Consider the following 22,713-nt stretch of genomic DNA (forward strand, 5'->3'; position numbering starts at 1 on the left):
TTCAAGGAGCAAACTACTTCTCAAAAATAGATCTACGATCTGGATATCACCAATTACAAGTGCTAGAGGAGGATATTCCCATGACAGCCTTCCGAACTCGTTATGGACACTATGAATTTGTAGTGATACCGTTCGGATTAACCAACGCACCAGTAGTATTTATGGACCTAATGAATAGGGTGTGCCGTCCTTACTTAGATCAGTTCGTCATCGTCTTCATCGATGATATACTTATATACTCCCGAAGTAAGGAAGAGCATGGTCAGCACCTACGAAAAGTCTTAGAAACATTACGAATGGAGAAGCTCTATGCAAAGTTCTCTAAATGCGAATTTTGGATTCGAAGAGTCGAATTTTTGGGTCACGTTGTTAGCGAGAAGAGGATACACGTGGACCCCTCCAAAATTAAGGCCATTGAGAACTGGTTGGCACCAAAGACACCTACAGAGATTCGTCAATTTCTAGGTCTCGCTGGCTACTATCGCAGATTCATAAAGAACTTCTCTAGCATTGCAAAACCTCTTACTACATTAACCCAGAAAGGCGTGGCCTTTGACTGGGAAGCGAAACAAGAGAAGGTGTTCCAAACACTAAAACAGACCTTGTGCACCGCACCGATACTATCCCTTCTCGAAGGGATAGAAGATTTTGTAGTGTATTGCGATGCATCAAACCAAGGACTTGGTTGTGTTCTTATGCAGAGAGGGAAGGTTATTGCTTATGCCTCCCGACAACTTAAAGACACACGAAGTGAACTATAGAACCCACGATCTTGAGTTAGGAGCAGTGGTATTTGCTCTGATGATCTGGAGACACTACTTGTATGGAACAAAGTGTACTATTTTCACCGATCACAAGAGCCTTCAACACATCTTTGATCAAAAGGAGCTCAACATGCGACAACGACAATGGGTCGAGTTACTCAATGACTACAAATGTGAAATTCGTTATCATCCTGGCAAGGCCAACGTGGTAGCTGACGCCCTCAGTCGAAAAGAATACACTGGGCGGAGAGTCAAATCTCTGACTATGACTATCCATTCCCACTTATCCACACAAATTAAGGAGGCTCAACTGGAAGCATTACAACCTGAAAATGTGGCGGGTGAATCCCTGAGAGGAATGGAAAAGAATCTAGAAATCAAGGGTGGCGGAGCGTATTATCTCATGGATCGAATCTGGACACCAAAACATGGTGGTTTTAGAGACGTAGTCATGACCGAAGCACACAACACGAGATATTTCGTTCACCCAGGTTCAGATAAAATGTATCTGGATCTTAAGAAACTGTACTGGTGGCCTAACATGAAAGCAGAAATTGCTACCTTCGTAAGTAAATGCCTTACTTGCACTAAGGTTAAGGTCGAGTATCAGAAACCGTCAGGATTATTGCAATAGCCAGAGATCCCGGAATGGAAATGGGAACGTATTACTATGGACTTCGTAACCAAGTTGCCCAAGACGACGGGTGGACTCGATACCATATGGGTCATCGTCGACAGATTGACCAAATCTGCGTATTTCCTACCGATCAAGGAGACTGACAAGATAGAAAAGCTTACAAGAACGTATTTAAGGGAAATAATGCGACTGCATGGTGTTCCGATATCCATTATCTCCGATAGAGATAGTAGATTCACTTCAAGATTCTGGCAGTCACTACAAAGTTCCCTGGGGACTAGGCTAGATATGAGTACAGCCTACCACCCACAAACAGACAGGCAGAGTGAGAGAACAATAAAAACTTTGGAAGATATGCTGAGAGCCTGTGTGATTGACTTTGGAAAAGCATGGGATGTCCATTTACCCCTTGTCAAATTTTCATACAACAATAGTTATCATACAAGCATAAAGACTGCTCCGTTTGAAGCCCTCTATGGTCGAAAGTGCAGGTCCCCACTGTGCTGGACGAAAGTTGGCGACACCCAGTTAGCTAAAGGACGAGTTCCTGAAAGCACTCTCACCGGTCCGGAAATCATACGAGAAACGACAGAGAATATCGTTCAAATTCGTGAACGATTGAAAGCCTCTAGAGACCGACAGAAAAGCTATGCTGACCAAAGGAGGAAACCTTTGGAATTCCAGGTAGGAGACCACGTTTTATTGAAGGTCTCGCCGTGGAAGGGCTAATTCGCTTTGGAAAGCGTGGGAAACTAAATCCAAGATACGTAGGGCCTTTTGAGATTCTTGCTAGAATCGGCCCTGTGGCTTACAAGCTTAATCTACCGCGTGAACTTAGTAACATACATCCAACGTTCCATGTCTCGAACGTGAAAAAGAGTATGTCCGATAAGAATCTTGTTATTCCACTCGACGAGATCGAGATCAACGAGAGCCTCAACTTCGTGGAAGAACCGGTAGAAATCATGGACCGAGAGGTCAAACAAACGAAACAAAGTCGCATACCTATCGTGAAGGTTCGCTGGAACGCCAAGCAAGGACCTGAATTCACATGGGAACGCGAAGATCAGATGAAACAAAAGTACCCTCATCTTTTTCTCTGATTCACTAGTATCTTTACTACTTTAAATTTCGGGACGAAATTCCCTCTAACGGGGGGATGATGTGACAACCCGATATTTCAACTCTATGTAATGACCTAAAAAGTCAAGTATTGTAACCACTTTTGTGATAATGAAAGTAACTTCGAAAATAAAATGTCCAAAAAGTTTCTATTTAATTAGATACTATGTTTGATGTCATTAAACCGTGATCGTATGTAAAAAGAACGCCCAAATCCGACTTCGTATATTGAAGTTATGATTTTTCCAAGTTCGGCTTAGCGACAGACAGCTAAAAACTCGAATCAGAGATCGAGCGACTTTTGACCGGAATGACCTAAACGAGAATCGAAGGTCTCGACAATGGTATTTCAGCGGTAAAAAGTCTGGCAAAAACAGACGTCAGATAAAGAAGTTATGAATTTCTAACTAAATTTTCTTAAACGCGACCTTTTAAAGATAAATAATAAAAATAATTTCAAAATTTGCCGACGGAATCTAAACGAAAGTTGTAGAGCATAGTCTCACCTACGCGTGGATATAAAGAACATCGAAAACGGAGTTCGTATGAAGAAGATATGAATTTTAGAAATTTATTAAATAAATAAAATATAAATTTTATTAATTAACCTTGGTATTATCCGAAGGCAAGTCATCAGATAGGGCCGAGTTACGCCCAATGTAAGCTCGTACGCCCAGCGTACTCAAGGCCTAGGTCTCGGATCGTCCACGTCTCGCCCTATGCGAAGCTACACCCGTCCCATCCGAACTCTAAGGAAGTCGAGGATCCGGCCATGCGTGACGCACACATACGCCCAGCGTACCGAGGCGGTTCCCACCCCTATAAAAGGGATGCGAGGGTTCCAAAGAAAAGGGTCATTCTCTCTCATTTCTCTTGCGTTGTTGCCTCGTTTTCCGTGCCCGTGCTAACCCGAAGCCCGATCACTTTGCTCAAGTCCCGAAGGTCGTTTATACTCCCGAGATTCCCGAGAATCCCGAGAAAATCCGTTTTCCCGAGAAGAAATTTTGCCCGGTTTTCATCTCGCCTTTCTTCGATCTTTCAAGTGAGTTCATACCCCTTAATTAACCCTTTTAAATATTCTATAAATGCTTTTATATGCTTTCAAGGGGGGAATACAAGTAAAACACACGATTATTATTGTGTGTTATATGAAGTTTTATTATACACTTTTATTTAACAGAATCATATGTGATTTATAAACTTTATAGGGAACTTTCGTATGTAAAATATATCACGATGACATTATATCTTTTGAAACGAAAAATGTTGTTATATATGTATAAATTAAACACTCTGTTTTAGATTGCATGTATATTTGTCCAACTTAGACACTATAAAAATCTATACTTTCATAACAAGAGATTCATTTTCTAGGGATTTCTAAACAACGAGACACACTTTTAGAAAGCTATAATTGGCATAGTTTTACGAGAACATTACTAACTTTTACATACTAGAAACGCGATTTTCAAGAAGTCACTTTCACATACAATAACAAACGAACATTTTAACTCGTAAATCTGTTTTTATACTAAGTTTTTTGAGACATTAACTTCACGTACGTTCGAGTACACATTTCAAGTCCTGTATTATATACCAGAATCCCTTGGAGGGGGTGCATGGTGTTTGTGTATAGATCTATACGGGCTTGACAACCCCGCGTCCTGACTGTTAGCTACTGTCCACCATTTGCGGTAACAAACGTCAGAACATTCCAACGCCCGAAGAACGTTGTGTATAGGCAATCTGAGTCAATAGCATGGTTATAAAACTCACATTGGGTATTAAAAATACATTGATTTACGAGGTTTTTCAAACATATTGGATATTTTATTCGTACATACATTTTCTAGAAACAAACATTGGACTTGATAGAAGGCTACATTTATGCTAGTAGAAAATATGGGATTTTCTAGGAACAAACAATCAAAAACAAAACATTTCATTTCATACAAACATTGTCATTTAATACTTATGAAACTCACCAGCTTAAATGCTGATCTACTCTTTCAATACTACTTGTATGTCCCAGGAATTCAGTAATTACAGGTATCAAACAAATTTTGAAGAAGGGACGTTGCGTCGTCCGTTTAACTTCATATTTTGGCATCATATTGTAATTGGTTTTGAACATGTACTTTTTAAACAATGTAAACTTTCAATTATATATATGATGGTTTTATTGCTTTCTTTACTATGTATTCATTTGTTATGCTACCACATGAAGTCATCCGCCCCCGAACGTTTCCGCCGTTCTGTTTTGGGGGTGTGACAGGCTCCAGAGGTGCTGCCGCAAGCGCCAGCACTGACTAAAGTTGCCCACCCCGCTCCCAATCGAAAAGAGCGTGTGGGACTTTGAAGGGACATTAATCAAACTTGAATTTGTGAGCAACTGCACGAACATTGTGAAAAGGGGGAAGGGCGGCTGTCCGTGCACTTTCCGGAAATGAAGGAACCTCTGTAACTGTTTTGTGTTCTTTCAATTATCTAAAAAAAACAAACCACATGCATAAATTTCTTTGACCAAGTACCATAAAACATATCACATTTGTTGTAGAAGCCCAAAATATCACCAATTCATAAAAAATTCATCATGAAATCAATTAGCAAAGTTCTATTCAACAATTTGATTACCAAGAAGTTATTATGTCCAGTTTAACATAAATGTGTCTAATTTCCTAATAGTGTCTATGAAACATTTAATGTACATGTTGTTTGAATTTTATCTAAATAAAACCAGAATAATGGAGAGAATGAATGTTTTTCTGAAACTGTCCATGAAACATTTAAAACCAGAACACATGAAAGTGTTCACGCTGATTCACTCGTTAAGCATATCACGCAAAAAGATTTAACAAGAATGAACGTTTTTCTGGTTTCAAGCACTTTGACAATCCATCAAGGAAAAAAACAAAGGGAAAATATGAACTTAAGTTGGGCTTCCACTTCTTCGAAATTAAAGTCGATATCAGTTTCCATCATTCATAGGACACAAAGCAAACCTACACACAATCAAATAGAAATTTAATAACATTAACATTTTAGGAAAACAACAATACATGTACAAACGATGAAAAATTCATCACCAGGCATTTTTAAGAAAAGGACATATTACATAGGGATACGTTGAGAAAAAATACAAATTGAACCGGGGAAATCAAAATCATAAAAAAATTGTGATGGTGAATTACCGGTCCAATAATTAAAACCCTAGATCGTAATATGAATATCTATTGAATTTCTTGAATTAGTGCAAAATTTTGTGGGTTTAGTTAAAGGTCGGAAGCGAGTATAAAAGAATTAGAACCCAAATTTTATAAAACACATACCTTTGCAAAGAAATCTAGAATGTATTCTAAGTTTCAAACGTCGAATTCAAATTTTTGGCGGTTAGAATGAAGCGGAGGATGGAGGGAAAACTTTGGAGGCGACGTCTTTCATGAGGTCTGACGATTCAGTTTTATTGCCAAAATGTTGGGTTACGTGGCATTATAGGAGTTGCAGTTGCGTAAACGCACTGTAGGAGACATGAGAAAAATAATGTTTATGTAACAGGATGCATTCTGTCTTTGTTTGAAAATAGAGATGATAGGGAGATTTGTAGAATTCAGGAAGGTTCGATGGACTGAGGCAAGTGAACCATGGAGCAGTGTAGATGAAGAATATGTAATCGTTCAAGGCACAACACACAAAAGGTAATTTGGGTATTTCTTTCTATTCTTTGAATCTTGACCAAATGTAAGTACATTGCTGTTGAGTATGGAATTTAACGTATGTTGTTGTTAGAAGTAAACAAGCAAGTATATTGTTATTATTGGCAAGGAAAGGAAAATGCATTACTATTATCGGTAAGGAGGGGAAATAACATTGTTATTATGGCAAAAAAGTAAAGTATATCAATTATATAGGCAAAATGCTTAAAATCTAGTGTTGTTTCATGTAAATTCCAAATTTGCCCTTATTGCTTGATCAAGACGTCAAGCTTGTCCATGACTCCCATGTTACCTACATATTTGATATTTATATAAAATCATTCAACAACCTATAAAGCTAGAAATAAATATAAGTCAATATCTTGGCATGCAAATAACCTTGTAAAAAAGTAACAGATAAAGAAAACAATGGTTTATAGAATATCGAATGGCTATAATTTTAAGTTCAATAAACGAGCAAATTGCAGGTAACAACAATATACTTACATTTATTTCACCAAATATAACAATTTCAGCCAAATACATAGCAATTTCCAGTCTAAAAAAATAAAAAAATAATAATAAAAAAAAAAGATGAAAGTACAGTGCTATAATTTGGTAGGTTTTGTAATGTAAAATGCTCATTACAAAGAAATGAAACCAGTATACCATATTAAATAAATCAACAAAAATTACAATGCAAGTTCTTGCTTTTACCTCTATAAAATATCTCCAATAGCTTGTTCTTATAATCACTCAATGCTTGAACATTGAAGACTTGTTGAGAGAGATTATTGTTTACTGAATCTTGCACTTATAATATTAAAGATGAAGGTCAACCCTAATAACTTGTCTTTGCATGTTATTATTTATGGAAAATATAGGAAACATTTGTTCTTTCATCACTTTATGATTTAAGCACAATATTAACCATTTTCTCTAATGATTAAACCATTATACTTAGCTAGTAGTTTTGGTAGGACGAGAGGTCCCTTATTAATTTATCCCCTGTATCATCTCATCTAGGGGTAAATCATTTGTGAACTAATGGCTTATTTCTCCTTGGTTTATTATAAGACTTGTTAGAACTCAATATCTTAGAGCCCATTTGTACAAATTTCATGGAAAGATGCCAATTCTAATATAAGTTATGACCAAAATATTCAAAGGACATGAAAAAAGAAACTGCACAACAAAAGTAAACCACATTCCCCTCCCATATTCTGCATTAAGTTATATTTCCGTGTTAATAGCTCTTTTTTTAGGAGAGAGGACTATAACAAGATGGTCACATTGACTCAGTGTATGTGTTTGCAAATAAGAATACCCTCATAGTGATTGGCTCCAATTAGAGATGAAACCTTGTAATGCAATTTCTCTATATCTTCATCAAATCCACCTATCAATTAAATGACTATCATGATATATGACAATTTAACATTATTAAAATGCAAAACAAAACCAGCTAATCGAGAAGAAAAATCAAGAAGGACCGTTCAGTGCATGACATTGAGGCCCAATTATATGATGATCCATTCACAAGTTCTCTTTAACGATCTATAAGCAGGAATGTGGATGTGTTTTTCGAATGTGGATGTGTTTTTCAAATTGATTACCTAAAAAATGTTGTAATATTACGATGTCATGTTGTAATCCAAATGCCCTTTTTGTATGATGACTACAACAAAACTATACACAAAAATGCATTTACTGAAAAGAAAATCAAAATTTCGACTTTTAACGTACTTTGTATTTAATCTGATAGGAAAATTAGATTATAAAAAAGTAAATTTGAAAACTCATTGTTTGTATTAGCAAGCAACAATTAGAGTACATTATATAAATATATATATATATATATATATATATATATATATATATATATATATATATATATATATATATATATATATAACATATAACATAGATCAATAACCTAGTTTGAGATTGTATTAATCCATAGATTCTTCTCAACGTGAAGGATATCTCAACAATCGTTCAAAGAAATTAAAATTTGAAACAACAAAATTAGTCATTATTCAATATATATTAATATCAATTCCATTAAAACGACCTAAAGAAATTATATTTTGGTGTTTCATCTTAATGGGCGGACATTTTGGAGTACAAAAAAGTTCACGATGAAAGTAAAGAAAATATTTCATGCTAGATTAAACCTTTGTTAAACTCATTACTTCCAGAAATAAAGATATCTAACATTATTAAAAAGGACCAGCATACTTCGAGTTTTCTCTTCAATCAAAAGCGTATGACAGGACACAAATCTTTGCTAGTACTTTTTATTAAAGCTTTTGCACCCATTTTATCGTTTTTTGGGAATAGTTTCACTCAGGGGTTGACCTTATCTTTTACAGGAAATTCAGTAGTACTTGTCATTGTATTTAATTAAATAGAAAAATGCACCTTATCATTCAAAGAAGCACACTTATGAAGAGGTGATTCTGCTCCTTTAGTATTGTTAGTGTAATGTCTTCGTTTTCTTCTTATAAAGGTTCCTGTAAAGAAAAGATTAGCAGCAAATGATGTGGCTGAGGCTCAAGTTGGACTTGATTCTCTTAAACAGATTCACCGTCTGTTCCCAGGGTACAATAACCTTAGCAGTATTGTGTACTGCCGGATATTACGACTTGCCTGAAAGAATCGCCGGAAGCAGGAGTATAGAGAAGGAGGAAAAAGAAGAGTATTTTCAGTCGTGTGTTTGAATGAGACGACAAGGTCTTCTTTTATAGTTGAATCTTGTAACGGAAACAAATCACTAATTGATTGATTGAGCGTTTAATGCCAATAATTAAGCAATTAATACATCTGTTACAGAATTCAAAAATAGGGACCAAAACTGTCAAGTTTAGCAAAAACAAGGGTAGCACGCGCTCGAGTTTCCGGAGCTGCATTTGTGTCCGCAGGTCGTGCCCATGCACGAGTTCAATGTTTTTGGTCTACGAAATCCTACATTTGCACCCTCCCTGCGCACGGGTAGGAATTGTAGCATAACCATATACACAAGCTTGTAAGCCTTTAATGCATTCAAGCTTATAAGCCTCATTTGGTTTGGTCTTTCTACCAATATGGGAATCATTCCCACATTCCTCTCTTTTTGCTAAATTTATTCTCAAATACCCATCTTTGAGTATCAATATCTTTTTCACATATACTCTATTTTGGACATATAATATATCGTTTCGAAGTCCTCTTGGAGGAGAACACAAACCCACTTAGAGTTAATTATATATACAACATATCTTTATATTTATATATGTCCAAAGTTAGTAAAAATACAAATATTTATACTAAATTTTCCAACAATCCCCCACATGAATGGAGATCGATCTCTGCACATCCAATTTCCAAACGAAATTTTCAACAGTCGAATCCTACATAGGATAGGTAGGTATTACCCTTTGAACCCTCCCTTAAGAAGTTACACTTAATCTCCTAGCAGTTAGTAGATCTCGATGTCTTTGAACTAAGTTGCCATTGATGTAGACGACAATGAAAATATAACAGGATTCTCCCTGACAAGGTCATATCCTCATAGACATGTTCGTTTTGGTCATGAACACTAGCATGGTTCTGCCAGAGCTTTAGGAATTGTCCCCCTATAATTCCCTTTGAAGCGACCCCACTTCTCTCTCACATATGTGATTCCAAGAATCATTAAAAACCATATGTTTAGCCTAATTTTGTCACTACATATAGGAATGGACTAGGAAGTAATGTTAACTCCCCCATAGTGACATGCCTCACTCATACAATTAGGTTATCCTTTTGAACCCAGATTTTGGGATCTCCAGTCTTCTGAGTAAGGTTTCCTTCGTATGAATTCATTCATTCATGCGCTTTAGTCCCATTCCTCTTGACGACTTATAAACTACATCTCTACTCAAGCCTTTTGTAAGCGGATCTGCAATGTTATCCTTTGACTTCACCCACTCAACCGTGATAACCCCCGTAGAGATTAGTTATCGTACCGTTTTATGTCTACGTCTAATGTGCCTTGATTTCCCATTATATATTGTACTTTGAGCTCTACCAATTGCCGATTGGTTATCACAATGTATACATATGGCCGTTACCGGCTTGGGCCATTCGGGAATGTCCTCTACAAATTGGCGTAGCCACTCGGCCTCTTCAGCACAAATATCTAAGGCGATAAATTCAGATTCCATCGTGGATCTAGATATAACTGTTTGCTTGGATGATTTCCACGCTACAGCAACACCTCCAAGTGTAAACACATATCCACTTGTAGATATGGAATCTTTTATGTCAGATATCCAATTTGCATCTGTGTATCCTTCGATAACGACTGGATGCCTACCATAAAGCAGTCCATATTCTCGCGTGTATCTTACATACCTTAGCAACCTAGTAATACTCTTCCAGTGTTCAGAACTGTGTTTACTAGTGTACCTACTTAGTCTGCTCACAACATATACTAAGTCAGGTCTGGTACAACTCATTAGATACATCAGACTGCCAATAATTCTTGAATATTCCACTTGATTAACATTATCACCTCTATATTTACGTAGATGTTGACTAGTGTCAATTAGAGTTCTAGCTATGCTAGTGTCTCCCTTAGAGAATTTTTCAAGAATCTTATCCACGTAGTGTGTTTGACTTAAAGTCAAACCACTTTGGGTTCTTGTGATCTTGACTCCAAGAATCAAATTCGCCAAACCCATATCTTTCATGTCGAACCTGGATTTCAACATATCCTTCATGGATCTTATTATCTTGTCATCACTACCAATGATAAGCATATCATCAACATACAAACACAAGATGACATTACCATGAGTGGTGTTTTTCACATAGATACACTTATCAGACTCACTGATCCTAAAGCCACTTTCCATCATGAGGTGATCAAACTTTTGATGCCATTGTTTAGGAGCTTGATTTAATCGATATAGAGACTTAACAAGTTTACAAACCATGTTCTCTTGTCCCGAGGCAACGAAGCCCTCAGGTTGCTCCATATAAATTTCTTCTTCCAACTCCCCATTTAGAAAAGCCGTTTTCACATCCATTTGATGAACTTGCAAGTTTCTGATAGCTGCAATGGCAAGAACTAATCTAATGGATGTTATCCGCGTTACCGACGAATACGTATCAAAGTAATCTAGACCTTCTTTTTGCCTATAACCTTTGATTACTAGTCTTGCCTTGTATTTATCAATACTGCCATCAGGTTTCATCTTTCTCTTAAAAATCCAACGGTAACCCAGTGGCTTGCTACCTGGAGGTAGATCCACTAGTTCACACGTATGATTTTGTAAGATAGATTCTACCTCATTTTTGATGGCTTCTTTTCATTGAGGTTCCTTAGAAGAAGTAACCACCTCTTGGTAGGTTTTAGGTTCACTTTCCACCACATAGGTGTAAAAATCATCACCAAATTATTTTTCAACTCTAGACTTCATACTTCTTCTGAGTTTTATCTCTTCTTCCTCGGATTGAGCTTGTTCTTCCTCTCGAACAGCTTCTTGATTTGGTAAAGATGGGCTTTCAACTTCCTTGTTCAAACAAGGAAACACATCTTCAAAGAATGAAGCATTCCTTGATTCCATTATGGCATTCTTGTGTATTTCAGGATTCTTAGAATCATATATAAGGATCCGATAAGCACTACTACATTGTGCATATCCAATGAATACACAATCCACTATTTTAGGCCCTAACTTTTGTACCTTAGGTGGTGGTACTACAACTTTAGCTAGGCACCCCCACACTCGTAAGTACTTATATGATGGCTTTCTTCCCATCCAAAGTTCATACAGTGTTTCATTCTTTTCTTTGCGAGGTATCTTATTTAGAAGATAGTTAGCCGACAAAATAGCTTCCCCCTACATTGACTGGTTTACACCCGAACTAATTATCATGGCATTGACCATTTCTTTCAAGGTACGATTCTTTCTTTCAGAAATTCCATTGGATTGAGGTGAATAGGGTGATGTGAATTCATGACGAATTCCATTTTTCGCACAAAATTCAGCATAGCGAGAAACATACTCTCCACCCCTATCACTTTTAACCACTTTAATTCTTTTGTTGAGTTGATTCTCAACTTCATTTTTGTACAAGACAAACTTGTCTATTGCTTCATCTTTACTCTTAACCAAATATATGTAGCAATATTTCGTGCTATCATCGATGAATGTAATGAAGTATTTGTTAATTCCCACCTTGAGTAGGAATTGACTTTGAATCACACACATCAGTGTGAATTAAATCAAGAGGTTCGGTGTTTCTTTTGATTGTTTGGAAGGATAATGTAGTTTGTTTGGCTTCAACACATGTGGGGCATTTGTGATTTGATTCAATATTAAGTTTTGGTATGTATTCTAGTTTAATTAATCGCTTAATAGAATTGTAATTTACATGTCCTAAGCAACCATGCCAAACATTTGAACACTCAAGCAAATAAGCAGAACTAGAGCTTGTATTATTCATTTTGTTTGTCACCATTACATTCAATTTGAACATGCCATTCAAGGCATATCCTTTTCCCACAAACATACCATTTTTGGACAAAACAAACTTGTCCGACTCAAACACTAGCTTAAAACCAAATTGGTTCATCAAACCACCCAAAACTAGATTCTTACGAAGTTCAGGAACATATAAAACATCCCTAAGCTTCACTTCTTTCCCCGAAGTCATTTTTAGAATGACATCACCAACACCTTTGATATCCGCAGTAGCTGTATTTCCCATGTAGAGCTTTTCACCACCACTCCTTTGAATTTGTATTCATGAGATTTACTTCAGAAACTATAACCGTGAGATAGGTAATCATGGCCACCAACTCCATGTTATCATTCACCATGATTGCTTGACGATTTTTCCTCTTAGTTTGTGGGCACTCCGAAGCCTTGTGACCCGGTTGACCACAGTTGTAGCACTTGAACTTCTTCTTGAAAGTTCCTGCCTTAGGGCCTAGGTTTTTGCCCTTTGCTTTCCCTTTGTAAGGTCCCTTGCTTTTGCTCTTGGAAGTTTGACCAGCTTCCACCATATGAACCTTGGAAGATTTAACTTCACTTCCTTTCTTCAAGGCCATTCAATTGTCTTCTTTAATGCGAAGACGCACCACCCGTTCCTCCACAGACATCTCCTTTCGCTTATGCTTAAGATAGTTTTTGAAGTCTATCCAACCAGGAGGAAGCTTTTCAACCATTGATGCGACATGGAATGACTAATTAAGATCCATCCCTTCTACATTGTTATCATGTATGATGACCTGAAGGTCTTGGACTTGACTCATAGCAGATTTTGAGTCAACCATTTTGTATTCCAAGAACTTAGCAACAACATGCTTCTTGGTTCCAACATCGTCTGTCTTATACTTCCTTTCCAAAGACTCCCATAGTTCCTTAGCAGTTGCAACTTTACAATAAACATTGTAAAGTGCATCAGTCAGCCCATTCAACACATAGTTGCGGCACAGAAATTCTGAATGCTTCCATGCATCCACTGCATTCACAGATTGAGCATCAGCCTGCCCCTCGGCAATTACAGGAGCAGTTTCTGTTAGGAAACGAGCCAGGTTCAAGGTGGTCAAGTAGAATAGCATCTTCTGTTGCCACCTCTTGAAGTTTAGACCAGAAAATTTTTCAGGTCTCTCAGCATGATTGGCCATGATGTTTGGAACTGGTGTATTTGGATTCACAGGAGGGTTAGCACCAACAGCAGGAGTTGCATTAGCAGCGGGAGTTCCAGACATTCTGAAAGAGTCTATTAGAAAAATAGTGAATCGGTTGAAGCGGCATCGGTAAGATTTAATCGAAATTTGGGTACGTTGTGTCGTTCAGAGAGTGGGGTACGTGGAGGAAATGTAGTCCATTCAATTTCATCTAGACGGCACCTGAAAAAAGGGTTTTTATATATAATAATGATATATATATATATATATATATATATATATATATATATATATATATATATATATATATATATGTTAGTGTTTTTTTTTTCTTCTTATCTTTTTGTTCTTCTACATGCTTGTATAATGATATTTCATGTATTTTAGAAACACCATACTTTTGTAAAATGTAAGAAATAGCATTGCACTTTTAGCTAAAAGGTTCTATATTTTTGGTAAACTGCAGGAAACAACATACTTTCTCTTTTCTACCAATATGGGCAATGTGTTTTGATTATTATATTTCTATAATGGATTAAAAGTAAGATATGTTATTATTATCTAAGACTAAAGTACGTTACTATTATAGTTTAAAAATAAACTACATTTACTAATTATATATATTTGTCTTACATTTGTTTGTCTTATCATTTCTTAGGTATGGTAGTTGCAGGTATAAGTGCAAATGCATTGCAAGTGGAAATGCAATGAAGACGAACACAACATGAAAAGCAATTGGGGGCATATGAGAATTCATTAACCATCTGTTAATCCACCAAATGATTCTTAGTTTTATATTTTAAACACTTAGTAATGTATTTGACACTTTGAATGTATACGATGTTTATTGTAATGTTAATTTTTGAAAAATAATGTTTTTTGTAATGTGTTAAACACTTAGTAATGTATTTGATATTTTGTAATTTAATGTAATGAATTTTCACTTCATTTTGGCAGAATAAACTGACTTTTTTTTCTTTATAAATAGGGCATTTAGTGACGGAGTACCGATGGAAACAACCATCACTAATGTCCGGTCGCAAACACGTCAGTAAATTGGTTTAACGTGTTTTCGTCGTTGATTTTATGGTATTCCATTGGTAAATTACCTACGGAATACCGATAGATTTTTCTGTTGGTAAATTGTGAATTTCTTATAGTGATTGATTAATGAACATTATTAAACAAATTCCTAATTTATTGAATTTTTCACTGGATGGTTTGTATCAGGAGGCATTGACACTTTTGGATCAATATGGTGTTATATCTACTTATTCATTTGAATGTTTTAGACACGTTGGATCAATATGGATCAATATGGTGCTACATCTACTTATTCATTTGGACTAGAATTTAGAAAATAAATAAATTTAAAAAAAAAAAAAACATAATGACTTATATCATTAGATATGCAAATTACTTTGCACGGAGTGAACACACACAAAACTCCATTGTCAATAATATAATATAACACATATCAATCATCAAAAACTTCAAAGACATACTGAAAGGGCATCACTTTGCTTCATCAGCAATGTATACCTTTTACAGCATAAGTTCCAACACACACACAGAGGATTCACCATATTATTATGTTTATTATTCCGATAGCAACTAAGTCGTGAAACAAAGCGATTTAGCATCAACGAGAACTTAATGAATGACCTCCACAACGATTCAAACAACACACAGCAAAGCAGAACCAAAACCACTATTGACCTGCTGATCATGTATTTTTGGGACCCAAATATATATATATATATATATATATATATATATATATATATATATATATATATATATATATATATATATATATATATATATATATATATATATATATATATATATATATATATATATAAGAGTCCTTTTTTTTTTCTTGCTTATCATGACCATGACATTAACAGTAATTAGGGTGCGCTTTGCAATCCTTTCTGTTACCGACATTGTAGCTGCGTGATCCGGTGTCGCCTCCAATATGCTGATTTTGTTGCATACCTTGATAACCGATATGGCCATCGGTGTTTTTTGCCTCCCCCATAATCCACCTATTTATTTCTGTATCCATCTGAAACTCGATCTCTTTGTCGAACTCAACAACATGGATGCACTCCACTGTGGTGCTGCCGTTGCATGGCGTCATCCACCCATCACACTCTTTCACCATCGTTGCCATCATCATCATCATGATTGATGCTGATAACATGGCTGTAGTGAAGCTGATAGGGCTTCGTTGTCCATTGATGATCACCATCTTCGTTTTCTTGTGACGACTTAGGTGGTTTTCAGTTCTAGATCATTGCTTATAATGAAGTCGTTAATGGAATTGCTTTGTTGGATAGCGAGCTACCTTTTGCTTTATAAAAGATTGCTGTCGGGGATTCAATATCTTTGGTCACGGTTGAGTTAACAGTAGAGGCGCACAGAGACCTCAACGTGCCAATCTTAAAAGAAAGGAACCCAACCAAAACCATAGTCCGGTTAGAGGTTTTCTTTTACTTTATATATATATATATATATATATATATATATATATATATATATATATATATATATATATATATATATATATATATATATATATATATATATATATATATTTTTTTTTCTTTACCTTATTATTTCTTTTATATATTATAATGTACTAGGTTACAACCCGTGGAAATCACGGATAAAAGTTTTATAAAATTTTATTAAATTAATAAGATTTAAATTTTTATAGACTTTTTGTATTGATGATTTAAAATTTTATTAAATTAATAAGATTTAGCCATGTCATTTTTATTAGATCCATGTCATATTTTAAATAGTTTAGCATTGTACTTTGGTGTTTAAGCCATATAATTTTCAAATCTGGCTTTAAATGACAGCATGATCTAAGGGAAGCTCAAATATAAATATAGCAACAAATTTGAAAACATAATGTACCCTTTTTCAAAATTGTTGTATAATTTGAAATAAAAGTATATTTCTATTTTGGACCTAACATAACGTGCGGAGGAAATGAAAATACAATATTATTATGTGAAATAGTTGTAGCTTTATTGGTAAAAATGAAGTACATTGCTCGCAAAATACCAAAATTAAGCTTACAAGTAAAGAGTACATAACATTTCCATATATATTTAGTAAGTGTTTTGCTAACTTATACACCATGTACAAGGTAAGATGATTTTCTTAATCTAGCTTATATATTAACCAAGTTAATGGCATACTGTCAACGCTTTTAGGCCAACATTAAAAGCAAAAAATCAAGAAAGCGAGGAAACTAAACCCAAAACATATAAAAATAAGCTTTCAACTACTATACCGTCCTTATAGCAAAGCACATATGAATCACTAAAGATTATCACACAAGCAAATAATCAAACACATGGCATGCAGGAAGATATTCATCTTATCAGACATCAAAACAAAAACACTAATCGATACTCAATTTGCACAGATATCTAGATTCATGCATTTAGAATTCGCAACTGCATATATACAATCAAGTTCACTTAAAAAGGCTATCGTGCTTCATATAGAACCCCACACCACAAAAACACATAAAATAGTCAAATGAAGTTGATATCACTCTGCCTGCCAAAAAAAACATAAGAACAAAAACATATAAAAATATACCTTTAAATAAATAGCTTATAGATGTGCAAGCGGATTATTGATTGTGTCATACACACACACACACACTGACACACCCGCACATACACAAAACATAAATAGGTACGTCAAACAGAAAGAAAAAAAAAAGCATACCTAATGAAGACTGATGAAACATGAATCAAAAATGGGAGTGATGAATCGGAAATGAAATAGTCTTGAAATCGAAGGCATTGGAGTTGTATTTACAATCCCATACAAAAATTACATAACCTTACAACACCAGATGGGGAAGAGAGGGAAAAGTATAGGATTCTTTCACAAAAATGGAAGGCTCACCTGCATTTGCTTAATTTAATTTCGGCGGATGTAACATCCCGAGTTCAGGAGTGCAAGTTCAGGGTTCAAAGTGAAAATGTGAATGGGCAACTCGGCGAGTCCATGAGTGGATTCGGCGAGTAGGGTCGCGATTCTGGTCGCGTGTTAAGTGGCCAAATCGGCGAGTCGGCGGCTGGACTCGGCGAGTTGGTGCTGTGTGGAGAAACCCTAATTTCAGAGGATGAGCCCTTTATAAAGGACATTATACCCTCTCTCCAGCCTCTTTACCCTCTCTTGAAGTCCAGAAAACCCTAATGCACGTTTGTGAGTGTTTTGAGAGCATTTGAACCTTGGAGAAGAGATTTTGGAAGAGATCTTGGAGAGTTAGAGGCTTGGAGCAAGGGGCTTTGCAAGGATATGGATTTCTCTTATGTTGGAGCTTTCTTTTGAGGTATTATTTCATTGCTTGGGCTGATATTCATCTAGATTCATCATTTTGGAGTATTTGGAAAGAATGGCTTGTGAGATTTTGAGTTTGGAGGTTAGATCTGAGGTTGCTACCTCAGATCTGGAATGGAGAAGGTCTAGAGTGCATTAAAGTCCCTGTTCTTGAGTGGTTGGCGAAGCCATCTTGTCCCAAACCCTAACCCTAGAGTGTTATATGCTTAGATGTTTTTGGATTCACATAAAGTTTGCCACTTTACGTGATGGATGGGTTGTAGAAGGGTACATCTATGGTTTGGATCATCTGCATGGCATAGAAAGCTTTTGTATGGATTAAGATCTAGGGGTACTCGGTGAGTCACAAGGGTGTACTCGGCGAGTTGCTTGAAGATGGGCAGGAACTTGATGAGTTGGAAGAACAACTCGGCGAGTTGGTTGAAGTGTGACAACCCGAAAACTTCTAACCCATGTAATTGATCTGTGTTTCAGCACTAAATCTTGAGTTCATTGTCTTTTATTAAATCTTGTGATTCCATATGGGTGCTTTAGACTTAGTATAATTTAGATATGAGTCTTAAGGAGGGTTGGAGAGTGTTTAGTATCATAATATAGGTCCAAATCTCACCAAATAAGGTGTGTGCAGCGACACACTTGTGTGTACGGCCACACACCTATGTGTACGGCCACATACCAACCGCAAACACCCTCAACCTCACACCCAATTCAATTTATGGATGGATACCCCCTCATTCATTCATTTAGATGTTCTCTTCCCTCTCTCTACTTTATCTCTCTAAATCATCAACCAAGAACACTTGGAAGGCTTCATAATCATGATCTACTTCATCTTCAAGCTACGTATAGTGGTAAAAACTTGAATCCCAAGCTTAAAACTCATTATGTTCATCATATTCATCATCCCATGAAGGTGTACGGCCGCACACCTTCATATGGGGACATCACACATTCAAAACTCCCAAGAATGAAGAACATATACTTCAAAAATCAACATATGGACTCAAATGAGGAGTGTACGGCCGCACACTCCTGTGTACGGCCGCACACACCCTCTGTATGGCCGCACACTCTTGTGTGCTTCCTCACGCACACTCCTGGCCGCACTCCCCAGACGCACACTCATTTTCAAGACCATACACCCACTCTAATACCCATATTTGGTCCTAAACTTGCATAAATCATTAAGTTTGGATCATAGGACACTTATTCTTAGTAATTCCAAGCCCTAGGATTTTTCCCATCATGTTTAGTCATGAAACACCTTAGTTCTAACTCATTTATGTGTCGTCACATGAAAAATAGGGGCCATATGAGTTCAAGGCATCCGGTGGCACTCGAACTCTACATTAAGCAGTGAGTTCATACCCCTACCCTTTTTCATTGTTTTTAACTGTTTTCAAGGGGGGGAACACAAGCAAAGTACAAGGGGTTTCTTGTACTCAAAACTTGTTTTCATGTGTGTGTTTCACATTTTATATGCTTTTAACACTGATCGTTACAACCGATAACCGTTTGAACACGCAGATCATGTAAACATATATTTGTGAAATGGAATTTAAACTGTTATGTTTTACATATATTTCACAAATGATTTTCCACATTTTATCAGTTAAAAGCATGACATTGAACCTTTGAGCATAGAACTCGTACACTGTTTTGTCCTCAGTAACACTCCACAGAGATACGCGAGTGGAGGATTAGCATATTATTACTAGTAAATTTGTTAGTCCTATATGATTGGAGACACGTCCTCGGTGAACACTCCACAGAGATACGCGAGTGGAGGACTACACCCGTAACCAGAATCTCTGAGTTTAGAGAGCGTGACTTGAGTGTATAGATCTATACGGAGTTGACTACCCCACACCTGGCTGCTAGCTACAGCCAAACCAAAATGGTTCAAGGGTGACGAAAGTCATAAGGTGATGTGGACTACTTATTGCCACATCTAGTCTAGTGTATGGTTATGGAACTCACAATTAGGATAACAGAGATTTACTTAGCAGTAATAATGAATAACTTAACACATGTCACAAGATAACCAGGTTTCAGTATACATTATCTTTACATTAGTAACCAACAGTCAGGAAAGTATGGGACTTTCCTGGGGAAACATTTTACATAACTAGAAAAGGGTAACAAACCGGGTAACTTTACATTTCAGAAGGGTAAACATGTTTTTCAGAATACATCTTTTACATTTGATAACCAACAATTCAGGAAAGTATGGGATTTTCCTGGGAATACATTGTACCTAACTAAAACAGATAACCTAACTATACATTTCCACAAGAATATACGTCTTTTTAGTGTACTACTTTACTTTTCATGTTGAGAAACAATAACCAATCTTTTTAAGAAAATATGGGATTTTCTTTGGGTGTGTAACATTTTCAGAAACAGAAAGGAAACTTGAACATTTTTACAAAATAAAACCGCTTATGAACTCACCCGTGTTATGCTGATTTTCAAACCGCTTGTGTTGTCAGGTCAGCATTAGACAGGTACCCGATGATCTCTTTTTGCAAAGACAGAGTGTGCAGAAGACTTGCCTGTTTTATTTATATATACTAAGCATCACAACTGTACAACTTATTATTGAAACAAATGTAAAGCTTTTCAATATGTAATGTAATGGTTGTTCTACCTTACTTACTATGTGCATTGGATTTGATACTCAACGTGGAGTCAACCCTGGAAATGTTTCCACCTTCGGTTTTCGGGCTGTGACAGATTGGTATCAGAGCCCTTGTTTATAGTGAATAAAGTATACCAAACCTTACATGGTATAAAACTATAAACACTAAAGGGCCTAAGTACTCTGAATTAAAAGTATCATCAAACTATAAGTATTTTCAAAAGTATACATGTATACCGATTCGTCGAGATCCGTAACTACAAGTAGAACAAAACATAAGTAAATGGGTGTTGTGTATTGTGGTTAAACCTGGGAAGTTATGGAGTCGTGTCTAGGATCAATATAGCCTGGCCAACTATATTCATTCGAGACACGGCCAACATGTGCTTGGGAGTGACTATGGTATGCGGCATGCCTAAAACTTGCCCTAATATCCCAAACATCGAGCCAGTGTCGTCGCGAATCATGAAATACTATGAGAGTATTTCTAGAACCAATCCTTTGTAGAAATCCTCATTCACGTATAGATCCATTATCATTCCATTAACGATAGCTTACCTGCTTTGATGACTCTTTCCTGCTTTATCGCTTATTCGATATATATATCTTTCATATCTCTCGATTCAATTCAGAGGACTTACCATCCTCTCTCTTTCTTGATCTTATTAGATCAAGATGCCTCCAAGAAACAGACCCAGCTCCAAGACCAACAATCTTCCTCCGCCACCACCTCCTCCTGAATTTGACCATGTGATGTTCCAGGCAGCTGTTACTGCCGCAGTAGAAGACGTCATGTCTCAAATGAACCCCGGTGGTTCAGGAGGTGGTCCCCAACCTCAAAACCAAGAAAATAGCCAGGGACACCAAAATGAGGGTTCCTATAAAGATTTCATGAACGCAAAACCTACATCTTTTGATGGCACTAGAGGTGTCATTTCCCTTTCCCAATGGTTCGAGAAAATCGAATCCATCTTCGAAATCTGTGCTTGTTCAGAATCTGATAAAGTAAAATTCGTAGCCTGTACCTTCATTGATAAAGCTCTGACTTGGTGGAATGGCCGAGTCAAATCCTTGACCCTACCTGTAGCCAATGCCATGGGTTGGGAAGCCATGAAAGAACTCCTGTTAGCTGAGTACTGCCCTAAGGGCAAAATGCAGAAGTTAGAGCATGAGCTCTGGAACCTGAAGATGAAGGGTTCCGATATTGTCGCATACACTTCAAGATTTGATGACTTGGCACTACTCTGTCTGGGATTGGTTACCCCGAAGATTAAGAAGATAGAAAAGTTCATCTGGGGGCTGACCCAGCCAACTAAGGGAAACGTCTTAGCCGCACGTCCGGATACCTATGATAGTGCGAAGAGTTTAGCCCAACCCTAATTGATCACAATGATGACGTCGAAGAAGCCACCACCGCTCCTGAACCGACCAAGAATAGTGGTGAGAAAAGAAAGTTTTGGAAGAAGAAGAAACAGCAGACTGTAGCAGTCCATGCTGCTACTGTCCCCGTTGCTGCTGCTTCTGTTGTAGGATCTACCGCTGAAACATGTATTAGCAAATATGCTGGTAACCTTCCCCTGTGTGACAAGTGCAAATACCATCACAACCCGGGGCCCTGCCGTGAACTGTCATGTACAAATTATGGTAAGAAGGGGCACACAATCCGATTCTGCAAAGCTCCAGTCCAGTCAGCCAATCAATCTTCTGGAGCAGGTGTTGGTCAAGCCTGCTATAACTGTGGAGAGGCTGGGCATTTCAAGAGGAACTGCCCCAAAAAGACTACAGTCGATAACACCGAAAGAGTCCTAGTC

At 36.8% G+C, this 22,713-nt stretch overlaps 1 protein-coding gene across 1 annotated transcript; it reads right to left on the bottom strand.

Annotated features, from left to right (window-relative positions):
• Nucleotides 1-15,301: 15,301 nt before the first annotated feature.
• Nucleotides 15,302-16,194, bottom strand: LOC111881031 (uncharacterized). Its single transcript, XM_023877426.3, has 2 exons — nt 15,790-16,194; nt 15,302-15,600 (listed from the first exon to the last, which is right to left on the bottom strand). Exons 1-2 carry the CDS (start codon nt 16,136-16,138, stop codon nt 15,593-15,595), a joined length of 357 nt encoding a protein of 118 aa, XP_023733194.1. The 5' UTR covers nt 16,139-16,194; the 3' UTR covers nt 15,302-15,592.
• Between the last annotated feature and the right edge of the window lie 6,519 nt (nt 16,195-22,713).

Source organism: Lactuca sativa, chromosome 4, assembly GCF_002870075.4.
Source record: "Lactuca sativa cultivar Salinas chromosome 4, Lsat_Salinas_v11, whole genome shotgun sequence".
Lineage (NCBI taxonomy): Eukaryota > Viridiplantae > Streptophyta > Magnoliopsida > Asterales > Asteraceae > Lactuca > Lactuca sativa.

Bases quoted from the DNA above. Each gene is read 5' to 3' on its own strand.
- LOC111881031 (XM_023877426.3), bottom strand. From the start codon at position 16,138: ATGGTGATCATCAATGGACAACGAAGCCCTATCAGCTTCACTACAGCC.